This window comes from Typopeltis vanoorti, chromosome 8 (assembly GCF_054136105.1).
Source record: "Typopeltis vanoorti isolate ZY-2024b chromosome 8, IOZ_Tvanoo_1.0, whole genome shotgun sequence".
NCBI classification, from domain to species: domain Eukaryota; kingdom Metazoa; phylum Arthropoda; class Arachnida; order Uropygi; family Thelyphonidae; genus Typopeltis; species Typopeltis vanoorti.
In genome coordinates, this window is record NC_143556.1 from 95,561,988 (window position 1) to 95,584,273 (window position 22,286).

General features: G+C 35.4%; 1 protein-coding gene across 1 annotated transcript in view; it reads right to left on the reverse strand.

The window, feature by feature from the left end:
* Positions 1-22,286, reverse strand: part of LOC150104204 (calpain-5-like) — a 150,841-nt gene that overhangs the window by 123,973 nt on the left and 4,582 nt on the right. Inside the window, exon 2 of the mRNA XM_090397307.1 lies at positions 9,635-9,831. Coding sequence (XP_090253433.1) covers positions 9,635-9,820 — 186 coding nt within the window. The 5' untranslated portion in view covers positions 9,821-9,831. The remainder of the gene's footprint in view (positions 1-9,634; positions 9,832-22,286) is intronic.

Here is a 22,286-nt window from a genome sequence, read left to right on the forward strand (position 1 = left end):
TTGAGCCTAGTTAGGATGAAGGCGATAATGGTAATAATGCCCCATCTAGCAGTAAGTTTGAGGTTATCTGGTGTGAAGAGCAGACCAGTAGGATGAAATATATGATGGGATGATACTACAAATTTGTTGAACATGAAATGATTACCGAATTATCCTGATGGGTATTAAACAAGTGATCATTATCAGTGACTTAAATTATCTAAACATTAATTGGGCAGAAGAGAAATCTCATGATAAGAATTGAGCAGCATTTATTGAGTTGTTGCAAGACACCTTTCTCAGGCAGCATGTGAAAGAAAGAACAACTATATAATAGTGTTAGGTCTGATCATAGCAACAGAAGGAGTCTCAGTTAAGAATTGACTGTTTTCCCACCAGTTGGTGACAGTAATCATGCTGTACTTTCCTGTGAAGTAGCTAATTATATAGATGTTCCAGTTAGGACAGATTACATGCTGAACTACAAACATGGAAATTATGACCAACTCATGACAATACTATCTTTGGTTCCATGGTATCAGTTATTGATTGGAAAAGATATTAGCAGTGCAAGGAATCTTTCGAAAATAAAGTGTGCTTAAATGAGACAGTATCTGAATGTATCCCTAGAGTTCAAAGAACGTGCAACCTTATTAAGCAAAAGATCCATAAGAAAAAGTTAATGGGGAAAGAATATCATGAGAATAAGAGCAAGAATAGTTATGAAATATATAAACTGCAGGCCAGAAAAGTTAAAAGTTAAGTGCAGGAAGTTAAATCTTATACGCTAATAAGCTATTATACTCTTTAACTTTTTGTGCAGGAAGCTAAATCAGAATGTGAAAAGAAATTGGCTTAAAGAAGTACAAAAGTTTTTATCGTTATGCCACGAGTAAAAGAAAGAATGAATGTGGAAGAATAACATTACTGAATTCACATGGTACTCCTGTGGCAGAAGCTAATGAGATTGTTCAGTTAATGAGTGCTCACTTTGCTAAGGTATATCAACCAGGTGTATGTAGCATGGTGTGCAGTGCTATTTCTACATGAGATGAAGAGATAGAGGTGCATGAGAATGAAATTGAAGAGCTGTTTCATAACCTGGGTAAGAATTCAGCAACAGGGACACATGAAATATCAGCACATATGTTAAAGGCATGTTCAGCTTAATTGATTAGGCCTTTAAACATATTTGTATAACTTGATTCTCAGCTCAAGAATGATACAACAGGAATGGAAGAAATGTATGATAGTTCCATTGTATAATGGTAGTAAAAAAACTGATGGGTCTAACTACTGACCTATCAATATCTCTAGTGTGGTGGAAAAGATTTTAGAGAATAAGGTAAGAATTTGCATACAGAAAGAGGTTGACAGACAAGCTATAATCTATCAGAGAAAATTGCAAGACTTTTTTGCCAGATTGACCTACAAGTGTGTTTCGATTCAGTTCGTAAATTAAATTCCTTTCTCGCCTCTCTGAAAGACAAATATCCTCCTCTCTTATTCTGGAGTTTACACAGTCCTTGTTCTTGCAGTGTTTGTTAACATTGGAAGAAGGATTGTTTTGTTCAGATTTGTCTGGAGGAACATCAAGAATATATTTTTCTTAAAAGTCTGATAAGTCTAGTTTAGCTAGACATAGACATCATTCGAATGAAGCCGAAGTCCAACACAAAAATTATTTTCTTGTGGAAAGAATATATATAAAAAAAAAAAGTTGTGAAGCACATATTCACAATCCTAACCTCAAGAAATTATTGTCATAAACTCTCTCAAATTTGGGAAGTTATCCTAAATAACACTCTTCATTCATGTGTTTCAAACTGTAAAATGTAACTGCAACTGTAAATTACTTTAATTTATTTCTCTGTATTCTAATAGTCGTAGACAGAGTTATCCTCATGCAGTTGATAGCATAGAAAATTCTGCAAATATTACATATTTTTTCCTAATAAGTATCATCTGTTAACGTAATTTTATTATTATACTGAGAATGTAGTCTATGTTTTAATGTTCCTTCTATTTTTGCCTTTTTAATTGCCGATTTTAGCAGTTTCATAATGGATTTATTTAAGAATCTAACATCATCAGCATGAATAAAGCGGAGGTTAATATCTCTAGTTTCCATAACAGGCTTAATGCTACTTCATTACATGGCCCATGATTAATAACAGCTGAGATAGAGAGCAATGCATTGCTCTCTATCTCATTTGGGATGCTTAAGGGTCAAAGCTGTATAACTGAGAGGAGACCTCCATATAGCCTTTAAAGGAATGAGGAGAACCGACCAGGGCTTCTGACCTAATGTCCAATCCTCACCTTCTCGTGGTGCAACCTGTTGGGTATCTACCTGGATACTGAACGAACGAGGATGGGCTGACAATTTGGGATTTAGCCGACCAAATTGTATTCTTATTGGCTTAAACCAATATACAAAATGATGGTACAACATGACAAAATTTCATGCTGGCTGGGGAGTTGCCCGGTTACACAAGGACCCCATTGTTTTTGCCAGAGAACAGGGCGAACAGCAAAAAGTCAGCTACTGGAACAAATCTGAAAGCACACTCCAAATCAACATCACCAGAGTTAAAGATCGGTACTATCAATATAAGAAGCCTGAATGGCAAAGAAATGGAGCTAGCTGAGGAATTAGATAAGTACCAGATCGACATAATAGGGGAGACTGAAACAAAAATGACAAAAATTGGTGAGATCTTTCTGAGCAATAAATACAAAATGTTATATTCAGGCAATAACAATCAAGGAAAAGAAGGAGTAGCCATAATATTCAATACAAAATATGAGGCTAATCTTCTTGAATGGCAGGCAATCTCAAGTAGAGTGATGTGGGCAAATATCAGAATGGGGAATTGGATGATGAGACTTATTTGTGCCTATGGTCCCACAGAAGGTTCTACTAAGGTAGAAGTGGAGGAATTTTTTGAAGGTTTAGAAAAAGCAACTGACACAATGAAAAAGGAAAAGTTGGTCCTTGTTGGGGATCTAAATAGCAGAGTAGGAAATGATTGTCATACAAAACTATTTTACGAACATTTGGAGAAAAGAGCAAAGTTAATAATAATGGCAAATACTTGTTGGATTTCTGCTCAGGACATGGACTGGTTATTACTAACACCATGTCCTAACATAAAAATGTGCACAAATTCACATGGAGAGAAGAGGCAAGGAATAAGAAAAGTCTCATTGACTATGCTATTGTTGATAGTGATGTTTTCTCCCTGGTGCAGGACACCAGAGTGTACAGAGGATTTGAAATTGGAAGTGATCACTATTTAGTCTTGAACAGGATAAAACTGAATTTCATATTGAAAAGAATAACATGTAAGAAAGTTTTAAAGCAAATAAAAGTTGAGCAATTCTCAGATGTGAACTGTACACTAAAATACACAAAGCTTATTGAAAAAAAAATGAAAGAGTTTGAGAACAGGAACCAAAACCTCAGAGATTCAGTGACAAGCCTTGAAGAAAACCCTGATTGATTCAGCCAGAGAGGCATGTGGTGAGGTTGTCTGCAAGAATAGAAAAATCAGAACTCCATGGTGGACACAGGAAGTTAAAGAGGTGAAGGAAAAAAAGAAAGCATATCAAAAGTTCCTGGCAAATAAGTCAGCTTGTCCTCTTAGAGAATACAGAGACAAATGAAAGAAAGCTAAACACTGCGTAAAACTAGCTAAAAGTCATGGTAGGAATTTGGCAAGAACATAGAAAATAAATATCAAGAAGGTGGCAAAATATTCTGGAGGTTGTTGAAGAAGCTTAGAAATGGAGAAAAGAGTGCTGTAAAAGGAGTTTAGAGATGATAAAGGTGACATGAAAATGGGAGAAAAAAGATATCCTTGAAGTATGGAGTAACTACTTCAAAAACTTGCTAAATGAAACAAGCAGTGATAGAACAGTGGTAAAAAACACTCAACAGACATACAGTCAGGAATACATATCCATACTTGAAGTAGAAAAAGCCATCAAAGGCTTGAAATGTGGAAAGCCAGCAGGAGTAGATATTTGACCAGAAATACTGAAGTATGGTGGTATAAAAGTCTTACAGTGGCTGCACTGCATAGTTCAAAAGGCCTGGACAGAGGGACGAATTCCCGATGATTGGAGTAGAGCTCTCATAGTACCAATATATAAAAAGGGAAATAAAACTGAATGTGAGAATTACAGAGGTATTTCCCTACTGAGTCTTCCTGGCAAGATTTATGCAAGTATACTTGAGAAACAGTTGAGAAGAATTGTGGAAGAAAAGCTTGGTGAAGAACAAGCTGGATTCAGGCCAAATAGAGGCTGTCAGGATCAGATCTTCACTTCATGACAAATAGTTGAGAAAGCATGGGAATATAACAGAGTTTATATCTGTATTTAAGTTTTGTCGATCTGGAAAGGGCATATGACAATGTGCCAAGAGAGATAGAGAGAAGCTATTCAATACTCTACAGTTATATGGTGTCAATGGGGCATTATATCAAGCAATACTTAGTCTTTATTTGAGTTGTAAGTCAGCAGTTAGAATTGAAAGAAGTACAGGAAGATGGTTTAATGTTAAATCTGGTGTGAAACAAGGATGTACATTATCCCCTCTGTTATTCATTATCTATATGGATCACATTATGAAGGAAAGTGGTATTAAAATTACATCAGAATTGGAGATGTCAATGTCAGCTCTTTGCTTTATGCTGATGATGTTATATTTCTAAATATATCCGCTACAAGTTTGCAAGATTCCCTGACTAAATTGAATAACTGTTGTAAGAGATATGGTATGAAGGTCAGCAATAAAAAGACAGAGACAATGAAAATAGGTAGAATCGTTGAAAATGTCAACTGCGTTGTGAACGGAGAACCTGTGGAACAAGTAAAACATTTCAGCTACTTAGGCACGAGTTTTTAGTGAAGATGGTAAATTAAATATGGAAATAGATAACAGAATCATCAAAGATGGTATGGTAGTAAGTCAATTGAATAAATTCATATGGAATAAGAGAGAAATTAGTCGGAACACTAAATTAGCTGTATACAAGATAGTGTTCAAACCAGTTTTAACTTATGGATCTGAGAGCTGGGTCAGAAATAAAACATTTGACCAAAGACTAGAGACCGCAGATATGAGAGTCCTGAGAAAGATTAGAGGTGTGAACAGATGGCATCAATGGCAATATCATATTAAAATCGAGGATATTAGGAAAGAACTTGACATTGTCAGCATCCAGGAATGCGTTAGCAGAGCTAATCTCATGTGGTATGGTCACTTAAACAGAATGGGTGAGGAAAGATTAGCAAAAGAAGTGTTCTCTGCCAGGTTGGCAGGAAAACAAACCAGAGGAAGACTAGGATATAGGTGAATTGATACGGTACAAAGTGCCTTAGACGATAGAAATATAAGATCTGATAATGTTGGAGTCTTGACAAGTAACAGACTGATTTGGAGGAAAATTGTAGATAGGAAGTTAGTAATGATGTAAATTTTTCATGTAGTACTATCATATCCTGTACACCCCTTGAGGGTACCTGTCAGGAATTTGATGATGATGAATTTTAATTATTGTTCAGGAATTTAATTCATGTATCAATACAAATACATAGCCTATATTTAAGTTGCAAATCTTCAGTTAGAATTGAAGGAAATACAAGAAAGTAGTTTGATGTAAAATCATGGGTGACAGAAGGGTGAACTCTCTCCCTCTCTCTCTTTTCACTCTTATCTATATGGATCACATTATGAAAGAAAATGGCATTAAACCTAATATCCAATTAGGAGTACATCAATTGCATTTCTGCCCTTGATCTGTTTAATGTACTCCTAAACAGATTTGATCAAATCTCTAAGTTTCTTTAAAAAAAGAAACTTGGAGTCACATTTGAAATTTGCTATCTTTAAAAGGATAACAAATTTGGCATGAAAATTAGCAATGAAAAGATGCTATAAAAAAAAGGATAGAACATAGAACACAGAAACCAACTGCATCCTGAATGGAGTTGGTTTCTGTGAGATTTGCTAACTCACCAATTGAAAACATCCATATAAAGATTCATCTTGTCATCAAAAGAATCGAACTCAGGTCTTTTCCATTTGAAAGACACAATGTGCCATCATTCTTCCACCTGCAATATGAAGTCTAGATGACTTAGCTTGTCAAAAGTAAGTCAAAAATATATCAAAAACTTTTGATATATATTTTTTTCCAGAAATCCTTCTTTTCTTGAATCTACCATGAAGCTCTGAGTTTTCCATCCTTGCAAACAACTTTACCACATCTTCTTTTAGCTGAAACAATAAACAAACATTTTCTTCACATTTTGCACTGGGTCTTATTTTCTTTACATTGGGTCTCATTGGGTTCAACAGTGATTCTTCAAAAAACTTTGTTACATATATATTCTTTTCAATATGACAGCATTTTATCCTACTTAAAACTCACTTGTGATCAAGTTCTATTATGTCAGGTTACAGTAATAGGTAATCACAATTTAGCGAATCAAGCAGTGCTTACCATTTTAAAGTTTTTAAAAATGTCTTTATTTTCTAGGATTTACTTCTTACACTGTACTTTCGGTCTTTCCAGAAAGAACCAGCTTTTCCCTTTTTTTTTCTTTCTCAGTTGCCCTTTCTAATGATTCAAATCGAATAGGTTTGAATCATTGTACTTCCTCCCTATGCAACCTTTTTGGAGCCTGCCACACAAAAATAAGTCTCATCATACAATTTTCAGTTTTGAAATTTGTTCATATTAATTTGTTGAAACTGGCTGCTTTTCATGAAATTGTTACGATACCTCCAAAGAGTCCATGGACTCATCTCCATGTTTTTAATTGGACTATAACTACTACTACTCTTTATTTAATTTCCCAGTATGGAAACCACGTTTCTAAAATAAATGGATTTGCTGCAATAAACAATATAATCCTACAAATTTTATAAGTTGCCTGACTTAAATCATCAGGCATACAATACTTGTATATAAAAAAGACTAGAAAAATTAATTACAATAAGATGTTATCAAAACTTCAAAAAACTGATACATATAAATGCAACACCACAGAGCTAGGATAATGACATGCTTAATGCCACAAAGTGACAAACAATTAGCATTATTTAAATGATTGTACATTAGTTAATTCAATAGTTTTTAGTCACTCTGTTCATATGTGCCAGTTTGTTGGAGTTTTTATAGCATCTGTTATATGTATTTCATTTGTTCTAGTCTTTTTTATACAAGTCTTATACTCATGATGATGTATGATAACTTACAAAACTTGTCACCTGAGTGTTAGCTTGTTCCAGTAGCTAACTTTTCACAGTCTGTCCTGGTTCCCCTGACATATATAGCAGAGGACATGTTTAACTATGTGACAACCACATCCAGCATAACATTTCCTGATGTTATTTCATCATTTTTTGCATGTAGTTTAAACCAATCAAGATGAATTTGGTTGCTTAAGTTCCAAATTGCCAGCCTATCTTTATTCACTGAATATCCAGTTCTCTCTCTATGTTCACTGGGCATCTACAGATGCCGTAATGGTCACTCCGATGCTCGGTGATGTTCCACACCAGGCCTCGCCATGTAGTCCTGTTGTTTGCTTTTCTGGCAGCCTCAACTCTCTGAAGATCAGTCACTCCACACACACCATCCATCCATCTCATTGATGGTCTACCCCTGCCTCTTTTTCCAGGAACTTTACCTTCTATTACTGTTCTGAGAAGTCCTCCTTCCATCCTTTCTATGTGTCCAAAATATTTTAACTTTCTTCTGTCAATATCCTTAAGGAGCCTTAAAGTTCTACTAATCTTTTCTAACACCCATTCATTTGTATGCCTTTCAGTATATGATATCCTCAACAGCCTTCTGTAACACACATCTCAAAAGCAGATATCCGTTTCATTTCTTATCTGACTTCTTTAGATTCCAAGTCTCACATCCATAAGTCGCTGTTGGAAAAACAATTGCATCGAAAATCCTCAACTTTGTTCCCATGGAGATAGATCCATCCTTCCAGATTTTAGACAGGTCTCTGACTGTTGTTTTAGCCATTCCTAACCTTTTTCTGACGTCTTCTGAACAGCAATTCTTCACGTTAATAATGGATCCCAGGTACTCAAACTTGCTGACTTCCTCAATTCTTTCTCCATTAAGATACACTTGTTTCTCAAGAGCTTCTCTGTTTGTTTTTCCTTTGAGAACCATGATCTTTGCCTTGCTAGAATTAAGTTGAAGTCCTCTGTTATTACTGATCTTGTTAACTTTGTCAAGAATTAGTCCAAGTTCTTCCATGTCATTACAAAGGAGTACTGTATCATCAGCATACCTCAGATTACTGACTGATCAATCTACCTCCTATCGTAATTCCTGTCCTGAGCTCATCCAATGCTTCACGCATGATGTCCTCTGCATATATACTAAACAAGTGAGGAGAAAGTAAACATCCTTTTCCAACTTTAAGCCAGTCAGTCAATCCAACACCTGTTCTTACTGTGGCTCCTTATACAAGTTGGCTATCAACCTGATAGTGTTGAGGAAAACCCATTATTTTCATTACTTCCCACAGTTTCACATGCTCAACACAGTCAAAAGCTTTAGAGTAGTCTAAGAAACACATTACCAGAGGGAGTCTGAATTCTTTATATTTTTCTATGATCTGTCTAAGGCAAAGGATCTGATCTTTGGTGCCCTTACCTTTCCTAAAACCAGCTTGTTCCTTGGGCATCTCTACCTCAACTTTGGCCCAAATCCTATTTAGCATGATCTTCAATAAAATTTTGCTTGCATGACATATCAAACTAATAGTTCTATAATTCTTGCATGCCTTCATATCACCTTTCTTGTGTAGTGGTATGAAAACTGACTTCTTCCAGTCTCTAGGCCATGATCCTGTCTCTCATATCCTTGTAATCAATCTATGAAACACTCTTATCCCTCCATCCCCTGTGGCCTTAATTAACTCTGCTGGGATTTCATCTGCACCTGGGGCCTTATTGCTGTTGAGCTGCTTAACTGCTCTTTCAACTTCATACTAAGTTGAGGAGGTTCCAAATCAAAATTTTCTTGGTGGGAAGACTCCACATTTTCTTTACCAACTCTGCTGTACAGTTCCTCACAGTATCCAGTTTGATACCTAATAAAGTGGTGCACCATAACAAGATGAGTACTGAATATTAAGTGTGTTATACAACTCAGCTCTTCACATTCCTAAATATCAAATTTTATTAAGAATAGTGAGAACTGGTAATATTAGTTTTAATTAGCCAATATCTGAGTGAAAACAAAATTGATCCCTCTTGACATCATGTGTATACTCTAAATTCCAAATTGCATTTCATTCCTTTGGATCAGAGTAGAGTTACTGGAATAATATACTCCCTCTTTGTGTCCAGTAATAGTCTGAGAAAAGCAAAATTTGAAAAATTAGTCCAGCCAAAGTCCCAGAATAATGTGCATATGGATGGATGGACAAAATGATTTGTTCATATTAATTTGTTGTTGAAACTGGCTACTTTTCATGAAATTGTTACGTGATACTTCCAAAGAGTCCACAGACTCATCTCCATGTTTTTAATTTGAACTATAACTATTACTCTTTATTTTCTGAAATTTAAAGAAAAAAATAATAACTAAAAATAAAACATACATACATTTGGTCTTTTCCACTGCACAACTCCAGGCAACTGATGGTCATTATCACTATAAAAAAGTGAAGAATTATCTGCAGGAAATTCAGGATCAACAAACATATCACCAGAATCAAGTAGTTCTTGCTTAAGGAGGTCAAATCTTTGCTGCTTATAGGCACTTGGCCCACAAAATAAATTTAAAACCATTGTATTTATATCTATAAAAGATAAAAAAAATTATTAAAAGGGAGGATAATAAACATCCATTATTATTTCATACCAAGTAGGTTAATGTTTGCACACTGAAGCTAAATATTTGAAAGTAATAGAACTTACAGTATTATAAAACACTGGCATTGCACTACTTAAGACATACATTATACCAACAGTTTATATGTTTACCTCTTTTTGTAATTGTTAAGGATTTCACTGACCCAAGAGCTGATATACCATTGATTCCCAGAATCAGAGACTACATAGTAATTGAAATTGAAAACTAAATGAACTCTCATCACTGTCAAAAGACAAGATCACTTCAACTTATTGCAAGGGAGAAAGATGAAATACTCATTATTATTGTATACCACATAGATAAACAAGTTCTACACACTGAATTCTTCAAAAAAAATCTTTGTGGTGATTGAGAACACTAACAAAATTAAAAACCTTTGGCATGAGCTGCCTTGTTAATGCATACAAACTCTGCCTAAAAGCCCCCGTATTTATTTTTTTATTAGTGCTTTTGATTAAATGTATATTTGAAATGGTCTGATAACTGGTTTAGAGTGTTGGTTTTCAACAGACCAGGCTGAAACCAAGAATAATGGAGTATATCATAGTCCAATTTCATAAGCTTGTGATCACTCTGAAACAAAATTTTAAAGGTGATCCAAGACTTGTATAGTCCTCAAGTTGTGGTTTGGAACTTTTTTTCCCCAGATGCTCTGACTTTTCGCTAAACACAAAGCATTCTTATTTCCTTTTTTGCAGTATCTGAGGAACTACTGCCACCTTGTATTGATGCTACCTGGTGGTCAACTAAAATAATAAGCATCTAGACTTGCTTTATATAGTAGCAAATATTGTACCGATAATTATTACCCATTTAATTAGCTAGAGCAGGTGAGCAGAACATGCTAGGCAAATAACTGATTGTTATGAAAGCATTTAGCAATGGAAAAGAAATTATCAAGGATATACTTCTCACATTTTCAATTTTTTTTTTTTTTTTGACAATTAAGCTTCATTATAATTAATAAGTATTTATATATAGCTTTCACTTTGCTTTTTATCAAATGTTTTGAATGCTTATAAATTAACACAATCTCTCAACTAATGGCTTAACTTTGGGAAATGGCCAATATTAACTTTTGTCTTAAAAGCAAAAGATATTAGAATGGGTGTATGGCTCAGTATGACTTTAGGGTATGCATTAATCTTACGAGGAAAACCCAATATGCACACAACATAATACACAGATCTTGGGCTACACAAGAATTAGTGTAGCCCAAATTACTTTTTTGCAGTTATTGTGCCTTGGATAATAATCTGATTACAAGCTACTACTATAAAAGTCTGATGTAACTGAGTATTTTTTATGGTAATCTCAAATTAATGGGATGGTGATGCATAATAAAGCATCTTCCAGTGTCAATATAATGTCAAAACATGTCACATCACCTTCCTGTGAAGTGACATGTTTTCAAAAATGGAGCTTTGGCACACCAAAAGACTATTGTTGCTTTAAAATATATAAGACCCTGATCAGACCACACTTAGACTATTGTTCTCAAATTTGGTCCCCAGGATTTGAAGGGGATATGGTTTCAGGACTGTACAATGTCAGTTATGAGGATTGACTGAGGGAATGTGGACTGCAGAGTTTCGTGGAAAGAAGGAGAGGTGATATGATCGAGACTTTTAAACTGCTGAGAGGCAGTTACAGGGTGAACATTAGGGAGTTCTTTCGCTCGGTGGAACGGCGGGAAGGAGCGAGGACAAGGGGCCATCCCTGGAAGTTACGAAAGAAAGCTGTGAGCAAGAGGGTGAGGAGTGGCTTCTTTGCATGGAGAGTGGTTGAACCATGGAATGCATTGCCTGAGAGACTGGTTAGAGCAAGAAGGGTCAATGAGTTCAAGGAGTGGTATGATAGACTGTGTTTCCTAAGAAGGACCTCCCACGATGAGTCTCTTGCTTCCATGGAGGCCTGAATAATAATAATAATAATAAATCTTTCCCATAGATAACTATAATATTTCTTATAGGTGGAGGAAATGCAAATTAGAATCCTATGCAGGAGATGACTTTCATCACTTAATGAAACACCACTGCTTTGCTTACTGGAGACATGAAGAGCTAGTGAAAGCTATATTTGGCTCCAGTTTTTGTTTCACTAGCACTCTCTTCTTACATATTGTATGGATAATACTTTTATGGACATGCTTGACATACTGCAATTAACTAGGAAGCCATTATCTTCTCCATTCAAGGGCATACAGTAGCAGAATGGTTCTTCTGCAGGCTGACCAGTAGACAGTACACATGACACTAACTATGGTAAAGGGATAAAAAGGCTTCCCAATTAGCCAGTGAATAATAAGTCTGCTACTTATTCCTAGATTGTGCCTGGAGGAAATCAATGCATTGGTAATTTCTGAAATCACTCATGAAAAATTACAGTAACACAGAAGATCAGAAAAAACAGTCCACAAAGTAACCAAAAATTCAATACAGGTAACCCCTGTCGTAAGTTTTTCCACCTTGGTTAAACTACAAATTAATGATGCCAAGAAATTATATTCTCGGTTTCATCCTTTATCTAAGTGTGAGTAAACAAAGTCTGCATGTGAAGTAACTTCACAACTGGTTACTCGGATATAGAGGCTAATGATTTCAGACCAATTGCCTTACTAATCCGTAATGCAAACCACATATCCTTACAGATGTGTACTGCTATGCATTATGGGAAGGGCCACTACCCAGACTGTTTTCAACATTTATTGAGATCTCATCAGTTGGAGCCAGATCCAGAAGTGATACATATCCTTACAGATGTGTACTGCTATGCATTATGGGAAGGGCCACTACCCAGACTGTTTTCAACATTTATTGAGATCTCATCAGTTGGAGCCAGATCCAGAAGTGATACCAAGGTTGAAGTAATGCAGGAGTATTTTTTCCATATACAAGTAGTGAAAAGGTGTCACACCTTATTACTGAAATCTCTATTTGTAATCCACAGTATTTTACAGTAATAATCTAGAGTATTACTGAAATACTCTGGATTAGAGATAGATGTTGAAAGTTTTTCCACTTGATTATCTTGGCATTTTTAATTTATAGTCACACTCACCAACTGGAGGAAATGCAAAACTCCACTCACAAGTACATCCTCTGATGAAATGATCAGATCTAAAATTCTTGATCTTTACACGCCCTCCTTTACATGCTGCCTGAGATAGTTATCTCCCACGAACAAGAAACTCTTCTTCCTTATTCCCAAATGTTATCTCTTCATTCCAATCTATACCATCATAATTAAAATCACCCATAATAATCACCCTACCTTCATTCACTAACCCAAATTGTTTATACATTTCTTCATCACCACCCTCCACATTCCCTGGCCTATAGCAACATCCAACTAAATATGTCTTCCTGTCAATCTCCACTTCACTTCCTAATAACCACTGCCATTATTTCTCTCATGCCTACTTTATGTAGACATAATTCCCCTATCATCATCATCAACACTCCTCCTCTCTTATTGTCCTTTCTATCCTCACAAAAAAACACTATGCCCTTCCATTTCTATTCCCATTAACATATCTTCATTCAACCATGTTTCACTTACTGCAATGATTTTGGGGCTTTATTTATACAACTGTGCAATCTAACATTTAAACAGTGAGCACACATTTATTGAGGATTTAAACATTCCCAACTAAAGCAGACTTCCATCCTCTAGTTCAACTGATGAAGCTAAAAAAAAAGTGTTTGCTGTTGGCAAAGCCCTAACAACACAAACTGTGTTATGGCTCAAATTGATCATCAACTCAACAGGCACTGAATGGTAAGGAAACAAATTAATCCATCTCCTGATAAAAATAAGAGGGTTTCCCTTATTTGATAACCAACAGCAAGGTGACTTTGTTCAGACTTCAGTAATGCCTCAAATATTGTTAACAATAACAATTTATTAAAAACATTAACATTCACAAAGCAATTACTTCAAAGCAATTTAGTTATATTTAAACCTAGCACAATTAGCACATTCAGTGTTTAGATCAACTCATTTCATTAATTTATTTGCTTAACTTCAACAGCAATTCGTGATACCTTACCAATAGCTTCCATTTACAATATTATATTCTAAGATGTTTAAAGGTTAGCCCTTTTCAACTGTGTTAATCATGAGTCCCTTACTATTCTTGTTAACATAAATGTAAAAAAAAAATTCCTAAATGTTTCTAAACATTAAACAGAATGTTACATCATTCTCCTTAACACAAAAGCAACCAACAAATCTACAAACAAGCAGCCCATAAGTTCACAAATAGTGCGATCAAGGGAAAGAATTTCCTTACTACTAATAGCGGGAGTACTAATTCATGTCCAAACTTCCTCTGGACAATCATTCAACTGCAGAGTTAGTGTCATTGCCTTTAATCATAACAGGGACTATCTTCCAAAAAACTGTTCTTCATAACTTTTCTACTCTTATGGATTCAACTTATCTTTCAGGGTATACATCAATGGTATTGCATAATTCTTCATAGTACAGTTCTTTCCTTTTGAGAAGAGTCTTCATGCTGAAGTTTTATGTTCCATTTTTTTTTTCACCCACTCACATTTCTGACTTCTTGTTGCTAGATTTTCTCCCAGGTAATATTCCCTCTAATTTTTAATGGCCCATGAATGCACAAAAAACAGTTTGTTGTTTACAAGTTTATAATCTCACTCAAAGTTTGGGCCACATATCTTTGTTAAAAGATCTTGTACACTAAATGCTAAATTTTTCTGATTTAGCATTTAGTGTAATTTAAATGATGCTTACTCCATCAGCTACTTAAATAACTATGCATATAGATGAAGTTCATAAAATTGTCACATTTGTCCAGACCACTCAAATTTAAAGGAATTTGCAGTCATTTTCCACTCTTTGTTATGCTACCAATTATATATTTGGTTTAATCCTTTATCCAAGTGTGAGCAAACAATGTTTGCACCTGAAGTAATTTCAGGACTGAGGCAACTCGTGGTAAAGGTGGTATAACTACACATCACATACCTTGGTATCCCAAAAGTACATATCCTTATGGGAAGAGTCACTACCCAGACCGGTTTCAAAATTTATTGAAGTCTCATCAGTGGGAGCCAGACCCAGAAGTGGTGATACTAAGGTGGAAGTTTGCATTATGGGATACTAAGGCAAGTGATGTGAAGAATGGAGAACTGGTAGATGGAGAAATTACTAAATAAAATAAGTGACAAGTGTGATTTATCATATAATTTGCTTTTATGGTATGTTCAAAAATTGACTATAAATTAGAAACTCTAAAAAAAAAAATTGTGTGCTCAGTTACTAGGCATGTGTCCCTTTTTGACTGATGTGCATGCCCAGCTTAGAGATACAGTTCTCAGATTTCTCTTTCTATTGGGAATTACTTGTGGCTTCCAGCCATTGCTCCCTTCCAGCTCTCTCTCTCTCTCTCTCTCTCGAATTCCCCCCACCCTTCTATTATTCTCCTCTTCTGAGAAGTTTCTCATATATCTTGGTAGTCATGTGATTGGTGCACGACATACCAACTATTATTTTACTAATTTGCTTAACAATCAAGGCATCACGTCTTAAGGTAAGTCACTCTTTGATTCACTTTTCTTTTTCCTGTAAGAATTCTGGCATAAAATAATTATTCAAGAGTAAGAATAAATTTTTACAAACTGCTCATTGGACTGTCTGAATGAGATAAGTATTACCCTCCCAATACCCTGAATATTTTTTTTTTATCCTGCTCTCTTTCCAAATATGCTGTAGAAAGTCAGCTCTCTAACTCAGACCATAACATTATCTGTTTCTTTTTTCTTAAGAAACATCCACTATCCACCATTCTCAGTCTACAATGATACCAAGCAGAAAGACCTCTGTGATTTCTATCCTTTTCGATGGGTTAATTAATGTTTCTACTCTCCTGATCACTTGTTGAAAATGAACAGGTAAAATAAATTCTTGCTAAAAATGAAGACCTTCTTCAGCAAAAAACTCCTAGCTGTTACTGAAGCCTTGGTTTTCCAACAAAGAAATATCAAAGCAGTTCAAAATAAAAACTGAGCATAATCAAGGGCTCAAGTCAAAAACAATTCTGCACTCACTGTATGGTGCAGCTTGTAACATTAAAAAATTAACTATGAAAGGGCCAAATGCAGAAAACCTTTCTCCAGCTCAAATGACAGTGCAATCTGATTTCTTGTCATGCTAATGGATACAACTTCCATGCTTCTGCCTTTCAAATTCAGATAGTAGTACTAATGCAAATTCACTTCAAGATAAGGTTATCTTGTAAAATACTTATGCTCTTGGCATAAGTCATTTCCTCTAACTCTTGTACAGACAACAAAGGCAATTAATCTTTCATAAAAGCAATGATAGTTGTCCACTGCATGCCTCTGCTGATCTTTCAATGAAAAACATCAAAAAGATCTCTTAATAGTTCCTTGTATGTCAGTAATCTGGTCCAGATGCCATTTCTCCAAATAGGTACATGCTCAAAATGTTTGATCCAAAATCAACAACGATCTTATAACATCCACACAAGCTGTCATCACAGTCCATTGTTTTCATTATGTTGATGTGTTCTATTTGGCCATACACAAATGAAGAATTAATTTGTTAGATAAAATTAGCAATCTTATATTAGAAAATTTACATTAGAAAAAGAAAATGGAGTCTTGCATTTCTTGAATTCACTGGTAAAGAGAGAAATGGATGGCTGTCTCAGCTTTTCCATTTAAAGAAGCAGATTCACTGGAAGATAAATTTTCCAGGCATCAGTTCTGAGGTCACAGACTAGAATTACAATTTTAAAAAGATGACATGATTCTCAATAGATATTTTCCATCCAAATTACAGTGCATCGAAGACAATTATTCTTTGCTAATAGTCATCATTGGATACCGAGAAAATAATAATTTCTTATATAACAGGCTTTCTGAAAAGATCTCAAAAGTTTTCAAAAAATATGAATTCCAGATAACCTTGAAGTCAATAAACAAGATATCCTTGATCACAACTTCCATTAAACTGCTACACTTGGCTTACATGGGAGTGCAGATTCCATGTTCCTGCAATCTCTATTTTGGGTAGACTGATCATACAACTGACATCTAATGATCAGAACATATAGATTATGTCTGTTTTCTCCAAGCTGAGAAATCTGGTATTGTGGAACATGATGGCCTGAAAATTTTATAATTCTGGGAAATAGTGACTTTGAACTCTTACCAATAATCCAACATTCAAATGTAATATGTATCAGCAATGCTTATACAAACGGGTTTTTTTGGTGTGTGTACCACACACCCAAATGTTTAAACACCTGAAGTGCTTTTTAATACAACTTATCATAAAACTAAATTTCATAAATCGATTCAAAAATTTCAAAGGCAGCATAGTCAAATTATTGACCTCATCTGAATTTGGCTGTTTTAAACAGTATCAAAATGACATGAAATGTAAAGAATTTGTGTCAGTTACTGCTGATGTCGGTAAACCAAAATTGTTAAGAAATTCAGACTCGAGTAGTGATTCTTCTTCTAGATGATTCTGAATATGTTTCAAATGAAAAGAAAATCATCCATTATATGAGATGAGTGGATAAAAATTGTATGATTCCTCTCCAAAACTCAGCTACAGTATACAAGCTTTTCTTGCCAGACTGATAATTAATTGGTCAGTAGGCATTTGCAACAGAAGTAGCATGCACCATACTGGGAAGAAAAAAGCAAAACCAATAGTCTAGTGGCAAAATTAAGCAGATAGGCCAGATCTTACAAATTATTGCACTTAATTTAAATTTGCAGCTTTAAATTCCATTCAAGATGTTTCTTTTCTTGCTTAAATTAAAACAGTGGTGAATGCGTACACGCACATGCGCGCACACACACACACACAGTTTACCAGAATTCATAGCACGGGAGATCAAAATTATTTTGTGACAAATAGACTAAGTGAAATTTCTGAAGCACTGGATATCAAATATCGACACCTGCCTATGCTGATCAATTCTTTTCTCTAGTACAAGGGTCGACAAAGCGGTCTATATCAACCCCTGGGAGTCGACGAGGCTACCAAGGGGGTCACAATAAACACCTTAAACGATTTTAAGTAACACCTAGTAAACATGCAACTATTCATCAAATACATCCTTCTCATTAACCATTATAAGTAAATCAATAAATTGTAAATAAATTTCTAATGTTCTTTATACATTTCTTTATGTATTTTCTTTAAGTTTCTTTAAATATTTCTTATCGAGAGGCAGTAATGGAGTAAAAGGGTGAAGGAATTATTATTTTTAAATTGAGAAATTTATTATTGATAACATTTGTTTATTTAATATGACTGGGGTTGATGAGGGATCAAGGATTCTAGACCATTGACCCATGAAGGGATCAATGGTCTAAAAAGTTCACTGACCGCTGCTCTAGTATAATACTTTAATACCTGTTGGCTAGAGAATACAGCCAAGAGTAGTAACAAACTTACCTATGTGAAGGTGTAGGAGATTAATTAGAGGATTTGGTTGTTGCAGATTGACATACTTTCTCATAGTTGAATATGCACTTAGTGTAGTATTAGTCTGAACATCAAGTTCAGACTAATACTACACTAGTTTTAGTGTAGTATTATTATAATATTATAAATTACAAACTAGAGCAGATAATATTATCTGCTCTAGTTTGACTGTCAACTTATCATGAGGTACTCTATCAAAAGCCTTTGTGAAATCCAAGTATATTACTGTATATCCTTCTCCTCTGTCTAAGGAAGCAGTCATTTTATTGTAAAAAGTAAGTACATTACTAAAACATGACCTTTAGCAAATCCATGCTGTCCATCAAAGATAATATCATTGTTGTCAACCCAACTCTGGATCCTAGTCCTCACAAGCTTCTCCAACAGCTTAACCAGAACACCTGACACACAGATAGGCCAATAGTTTGATGCTTGAGTTCAATCACCTCCTTAATGAAGTGGCATAATCTTGCCCTCCTTCTACTCCTTAGGAACTTGACCAAGTGCAAGACTCGTATTAAAAAATATTTCAAAAATTAAAAAATTAAAAAATATGTCAAAGCAGGTGTCAACTCCCTGGCACATTCCTTCAGAATACGTGGTGATATTCTCACTTACAGTCAGTCTCTCCTCCCCATCATCAATTGCTCTCAATCTCTCCATGAAGTCACATTCACAAGATAGAAAGACCTTTATGAACTGCTCATTATGTATCTCCACCACACATTCCAACAGCTGTCTTTATACCATTTTCTCCAATCAATGTCATCCTTCCATAATCATTCTTTCTTTTGCTGGCTACATATCGAAAGAACTTCTTAGGATACTTTTTGGCATCATTTGCTAACTGCTGTTCATACCTCTCTTTAGCTACCCTCGCCAACCAAGTCACCTTCCTTGCCTGGTCTTTGTAGAAGTCATGGAATTAGTTATTTCCACTTTTCTTATGCTGCCTCCACAATGCCCTTTTTCTCTGTATCGCATGCTTAATCTCTTTATTCATCCATCTCACACCTACCTTATTTAACCTTCTCACCCTTGGAATACATTTAGACATTGCATCTACTAGATAGTTTTTGAAATTCTCTGTAAAGGATTTATTTTCCATCTTTTTTAATGCAGTGGGTTTTGTGAACCAATGGTACTGCTTAGTATCAAGATGTAGAAAGGCTTAGGTGTAAATCTCTCTGACTTATGTGTAGCACTTTGTTTTCTTCCATTTGATCCTGTGTGAAAGCGTATCCAAGGCATGGTCTGCTAGTCCTGACTTGCCATGACAATAGTGCCAAATGTATTTTTTATGTTCTCCAAGGCAGATGTTGATAGTTCTTCCTGTCTGTCCATAGTAAGCCAGGTCACAAGTACATTCCTGGATGTGAGAAAGGAGAGCTTGTCCTTAGGTGAATGGATGAGAATTGCCAATTTGATATATGGTTTAAATGTGGTGTGGAGCTGATATTTATTAAGACCTCTAGATACCTTTTCAGATGTGCCCAGAACGTATGGGATGATAACAGTTTTGCTGCAGTCTTGTGCATTAAGCAATGAAGGGGACTTTTAAGGAGCATTTAATATTTTGTGTATTCTCTGGGGATTATAGCCATTGATCTGTCAATGGCTATAATCTTGCTCTGTCAATCAGCAGCAGCTTTAAAACATTCTCCAAACCTCACCAGGTACGGTTATATCAATTTATCAAAAATACAGGAGACAATCATTTAAAGATCTGATTAATACTTGATCTTTAAACATCATTAAAACAAGAGCCACTGAACACCAATATCCTTTTACAATCCATCTTTAAACTAACTGAACCAACTTCACTGTGTCCTCCTTCATCCCATCTACTTCTGTCCATTGGAAGAGTCTTCCCCAAAGATTACAAGTCAGCTGTTAAAGAAAAATGTGAACAGACTTCTCCTTTCTTCTATTCCTCTTATCCACATCACTGATGTGTTATAGGTCCTGTGGCCTTTTGTGTGAACAACACTAATAAAACACCTTTTCTCCCCATCTCTCTTTATCAAATAATAGATGGGCCAATTAGGACTTTAGTTCCTTGTGTTGCCCATGATAATTTTTTTTTTAATCTGATCCCACTGTTAACCAAATTGTTGCTGTTTGTTTACGTTGACAAACAGTTTTTGTGCTATGAAGATGATGGATGTAATACCAGTGAAATATCAGCATTAAATAAATATTAATAATTTTCTTATTATTCTGTGTTATGAATTAATACTGTCTATTAAATTGACATTAGTATAAAAGGTGTCAGGAAGTTATGCATGATATATACATACTGGCCACTGAATTAGAAACCTTTATGCAGATGTACATAAATGTCACTTACATAGCATATGTGCAAAATATTTGGTAGCATGTCACCATGTGTTCTAGGCAACTATTTAAGAATAATGCTGGTCAGTAATCATCAACAGTGTTGATCACAATGAGATAAACAAAGGATCTTTTGGAGTTAATAAGCCCTTTATTGAGGCCACTCTCAATAAAAGGCTTATTGAGAGTGGCCGACCGGTTGGAACCACACTTTTGAAAACAGCACAGCCTCCAAAGGTGAGATATCCTGGGTATTTAATTGGTGGAAAAATAACCCACATTGCTTGTCTAAGAGGCATAACTGTGGTCCTAAGACACTGCTTGAAACGAGATTGCTGTCATCTGAGAAAGCTTGTAAGGACAAACAGAAATCTGTGTGCAGTATTGACCAAAGCTTTAATGGAGGCAGTATCTGACCCATATCTCATTGAACTATGCACAGAGAATTGAAGGAGGTCAATATTAGCAGTTCGGAAACCACTGATTTCTGCTAAGAACAAGAAAGTTCGTCTACAGTGGTGTCTGTAACACTAGAAAAAAGTCATTTGGTCGAACAAGTCATGGTACACCACGTTCTGTACTGACGGTAGCCAGAGAGTTTGGAGGGAGCCTATGAAGCAATGAACCCAGCTTGGAATGCAAACAGCACTCAATTTTTTGGAGGTGGTGTCATGGTGTGGGCCATGTTCTGCTGGTACAGAACAGGTCCCCTAATATTGCTGGAAGGTCAGATGTCCTCCAAGGAATATCTGAACATTGTTGCCAATCAAGTCCATCTGGCTATGTTGACTTTTTATCCAGCAAGTGACAGTTTGTTTACCTTTCTGGATGCTTAATCAGTTATAATGACCATTTATTGTAGTGATATTTTTCTGCCATAAATTCACATTATGGCAGAAAATGATATATTCAAATATACCATTCTCCTTCATTGTTTTCTAATATACAGTATCTTAAGACCAACACATTGGTTACAATTAATTGATAAATTAAAATATTCAGTTATTAGATGTGCTATACACTCTAAAAACTTTCATACATCAATAAAAATGCAATCGTATGGTCAAACTGATATGAATTTTGTAGAGCGAGTTGCATAAGCCATGACAGCACACCCAACTGAAATGGGAATGCGACGCCATTGATTATTAACATCAGACCTGCGCAAAGTCAAAAAACTCATGAGAGGTCCACACACTCATGCAAAAAGATCAAACATTCCTTAAACTCATTTGCAATTTCTACACTCCCTACACTTTCAGACAAAGCATTCCACTGACCTACCACTCTCCATGCAAAGAACCTGCTCCTCACTCCCATGCTCACATCCTTCTTATACAGCTCCCAAAAATGGCCTCATTCTATTCGTCTCCCACTACTCTAAGAAAAATCTCCATGTTAATCTGGTAACGACTTCTCACCAACTTGTACATCTCCATCATATCTCCTATCCCCAAGGCTCTGCAAGTTGCATTCCTTCATATACCATATTATACAGACCTGAAATCATCTAAATGAACCTTACCTATACCATCTCTAATA